The 3,977-nt window shown below is 46.3% G+C and overlaps 1 protein-coding gene across 1 annotated transcript in view; it reads left to right on the plus strand.

Annotated features, from left to right (window-relative positions):
- si:ch211-246m6.5 (von Willebrand factor D and EGF domain-containing protein) overlaps positions 1 to 3,525 on the plus strand; it is a 37,940-nt gene extending 34,415 nt beyond the window's left edge. The window contains exons 30-33 of the mRNA XM_032506472.1: positions 1,949 to 2,044; positions 2,558 to 2,653; positions 2,736 to 2,833; positions 3,287 to 3,525. Coding sequence (XP_032362363.1) covers positions 1,949 to 2,044; positions 2,558 to 2,653; positions 2,736 to 2,833; positions 3,287 to 3,307 — 311 coding nt within the window. The 3' untranslated portion in view covers positions 3,308 to 3,525. The remainder of the gene's footprint in view (positions 1 to 1,948; positions 2,045 to 2,557; positions 2,654 to 2,735; positions 2,834 to 3,286) is intronic.
- Positions 3,526 to 3,977: the final 452 nt, after the last annotated feature.

A 3,977-nucleotide genomic window follows, 5' to 3' on the forward strand; every position in this document is an offset into this window, starting at 1 on the left:
GTAACGAGGAACAGGTGATACGTCAGGTGAATCACATTAGGGCGGGGCAGACAATCAGACAGGAGGTAAAACAAACACAAGCAAACACAAAATGCAATTTGTAAATGAAGGTGTTTATTATTAAAGGTGAAAAAAAATCCAAACCATCATGGCCCTGTGTGAAAAAGTGATTGCCCCCTAAACCTAATAACTGGTTGGGCCACCCTTGCAGCAACAACTGCAACCAAGCGTTTGCGATAACGTGCAATGAGGCTTTTACAGCGTCCTGGAGGAATTTTGGCCCACTCATCTTTGCAGAATTGTCCTAATTCAGTTACATTAGAGGGTTTCCAGCAGATGACGGCCTCTTTAGGTCATACCACAACATCTCAATAGGATCACGTCAGGACTTTGGCTAGGCCACTCCAAAGTCTTCATTTTGTTTTTCTTCAGCCATTCGGTGGTGGACTTGCTGGTGTGTTTAGGATCATTGTCCTGCTGCCAGAACCCAAGTTCGTTTCAGCTTGAGTACACGAACAGATGGTCGGACATTCTCCTTCAGGATCTCTTGGTAACGCAGAATTCATAGTTCCTTTTATCACGGCAAGTCTTCCAGGTCCTGAAGCAGCAAAACAGCCCCAGACCATCACACTACCACCACCATATTTTACTGTTGGTATATGTTCTTTTTATGAAATGCAGTGTTCCTTCAGTATACTTGAACACACACCTTTAAAGAGTTCCACTTTTGTCTCATCGGTCCACAGAAGTTGTCCCAAAAGTCTTGGGGATCATCAAGATGTTTTGTGGAGAAATTGAGAAGAGCTTGGTGTTCTTTTTGCTCAGCAGTGGTTTTCTCCTTGGAACTCTGCCATGCAGGCCATTTTTGCCCAGTCTTTCCTGATGGTGGAGGCATGAACGCTGACCTTAACTGAGGCAAGTGAGCCTGCAGTTCTTTGGAGTTGTTGTTGGGTCTTTTGTGACCTCTTGGATGAGTCGTCGCTGCGCTCTTGGGGTATTTGGGCGGCCGGCCACTCCTGGGAAGGTTCACCACTGTTCCATGTCTTCGCCATTTGTGGATAATGGCTCTCACTGTGGTTCGCTGGATTCCCAAAGCTTTGGAAATGGCTTTATAACCCTTTCCAGACTGATAAGCTCAATTACTTTCTTTCTCAATTGTTCCTGAATTTCTTTGGGTCTCGGCATGATGTGTAGCTTTTAAGGATCTTCTGGTGGACCTTACTGTGTCAGCAGCTCCTATTAAGTGATGCCTTGATTGTGAACAGTTGTGGCAATAATCAGGCCTGGTGTGGCTAGAGAAATTGAACTCAGGTGTGGACAACCACAGTTATAGTATGTTTTAACAAGGGGGGCAATCACTTTTTCACACAGGGCCATGATGGTTTGGATTTTTTTTAACCTTTAATATAAACACCTTCATTTACAATTGCATTTGTGTTTACTTGTGTTGTCCTTGACTATTGTTTAAATTGGTTTGATGTTCCGAAACACTTAAGGGTGACAAACATGCAAAGGAACAGGAAATGAGGAAGGGGGCAAACACTTTTTCACACCACTGTATCAACATAATACAGGAAACAGAACATACAGACACTCACAGGGGAACACAAGACAGAGACAACCACACAAGACCAGGCAGGACACTAAGACGCAAACACAAGGTGACGGAAGACAGGACCAAAAAAACAAAGAAGGAAGCAAACAGCCAAACCACAACACTTTCTCCTCATTGTCACTTGTTTGTCTAATGTATTTCCATCACTTGTCCTTCCTCTGTCTGTCCACAAACATAACACACACACACACACACATTGACGACAGAGATGCAAAACCATCACAAATATTTTCTGTGCCCAGGGGCCCATTGTCGCATAATCCGTCCATGATCAAATCAAATACCTTATGTTGTCCTGTGATGTTGTTCCTCGTCCCTTCTCTCTGTCTGCAGGCGTGTGTGAGCCCGTGTGTGTGAACGGCGGCAGGTGTGTCGCTCCAGATGTTTGCGATTGTCCGTCGGGTTGGCGAGGAAAGAGCTGCGATAAACGTGAGTGCTGCAAGAATCGGACCGTAACGAGACACAGGTTCTTTATATTCACGACATCGTCCCCCTCGGGCCAGCTGGTTGGATCCCATGATGCATCAGTGTCAGTACCTGAATACCTCAGGCCGCCTGTCTTACCTCTCTGTGCTAACCCAAATGGACACCAAAAAAGTCTGACCTGAAACAAATCATAACGCATAACAATACTGTTTCCCCCCCTAGTTTTTGCTGTTTTTTGTTGTCTTTACCTTTTTTTAAAGCATGTTAATGAACTAAACACGTCTGGCCCTTTGAGAAGTTGAGTTTGACCCCCCCCCTTCCACATTATAAGTCAGGGCTCTGAAATACAAAAGTACAAGCAATTATACACAAAAGAAGCTGACAAAACGAGTGGCAAAAGTGTTAGCAAAAAGCGACTAAAACATTGAGAACAAAAAAAAGTCAAAAGGTGGGTATTTAGCACCGATGGGTGCGACGTGTCCTGACGTGTTGAGTGTTGTGTCGCCCCCCCCACAGCCAGCTGTCTGCAGGCGTGTCTGAACGGAGGCGAGTGTGTGGGAGCCAACGCCTGCCGCTGCGCTGCGGGATGGCTCGGCACGCTGTGTCACATCCGTGAGTATGGCTTTGGAGCATGAATACCTGAGCCATCAGGAGTTTGAGTCTCTCTGACTTGATTCCTGTGTTCGTGTCTCAGCTCACTGCGAGCAGAAGTGTCTCTACGGCAGCCGCTGCGTCCGGCCCAACGTCTGCGCCTGCCGGAGCGGATCCTCCGCTGCTCTCTGCTCCAGAAGGGTGAGTGGAGTTCCACCTTTATTCCTGTGGCTGACGTCCAGCAACTTTTACGCGCCCGCAAAGCATCCTGGGACGGCGGCGCTGCATTTGGATAAAATGCTGCGAGTCAAAAAAGCTGGCCAATGGCTATCTTTATGCTAATGAATCCGTTGACGCCTTGGTCCAATCAGCTGCCGGTCAGGGGCGTGGAGCAGCAACCATGGACGTGTGACGTCGTGACACCACGGAGCGTTACTGTGCAGTGAAACGCAGCTCAACATTTCAGTCACACACAAAACAAATACCACCTGACAATGTTGCTCCTTCTAGTTTTTAGGGTTTCAGCTTTAGGAAGGAATGCATTTATTCAGAGACAGATGTTATAATGCTCGCCTGGCTGCTAGCATGGCATGCCATGATGCTCTGCCACCATGGATGTATTGGACAGATGACATTTTCCTTGTTGTTTTTCAGCTCCCTATCCCCCGAGGTTGAGACCCAACAAACACCAAACAGCCGGAGGTCAATCCACGCCGACAATTAAACCGCCGTCGGTGCAGAGCATCGTCAGAAGAAAACCCCAAAACGTCTCTCCACTGGGAAATTAAAATCTCTCTGAGACTATCTCGCCTTGTACTAGACAGAGATAAAGACGTCTCCAGACTCCTACATACCGTCATGAAAGTCTGTGGCACCATTATCTCTTCTTCCACATATGAATCAAACACCTGGGTCTGATCAGGACTGGACCAGCAGCTATTCAGTGCAATGGTCCGGCTCATCATTTAAAAACTGCAGTTGGGGAGAGTTTTTAACTGGAAATACCTTCACGTTCAGGTTCACAAACCTCTGTATGAGTATTTATTTGGTTGTTTTATATTGTTGCATATTTCTTGTTGTATATACTGTATCTTAAAGGGTAACTTCAGGTTGTTCCCGTGTTGTTGTGTCAAAGTGATGGATCTTTGGAGCAACAATCTTTGAAACTGGTCCAGTATTGAGTGAGAACGCTGCAACCGGCAGCCACAGACCGGACTGTAATGTGACCCTACAGGACTAATAGTTGTGTTGTTGTTGCTGACAGACTCAGATTATTATTCTAAGTGTGTGACAACGTCATGGGATGGATCCCAACAGAGATAGACTTTTAAAGAGTAAGATCCTT

The sequence above is a fragment of the Etheostoma spectabile genome, chromosome 24 (assembly GCF_008692095.1).
Source record: "Etheostoma spectabile isolate EspeVRDwgs_2016 chromosome 24, UIUC_Espe_1.0, whole genome shotgun sequence".
Lineage (NCBI taxonomy): Eukaryota > Metazoa > Chordata > Actinopteri > Perciformes > Percidae > Etheostoma > Etheostoma spectabile.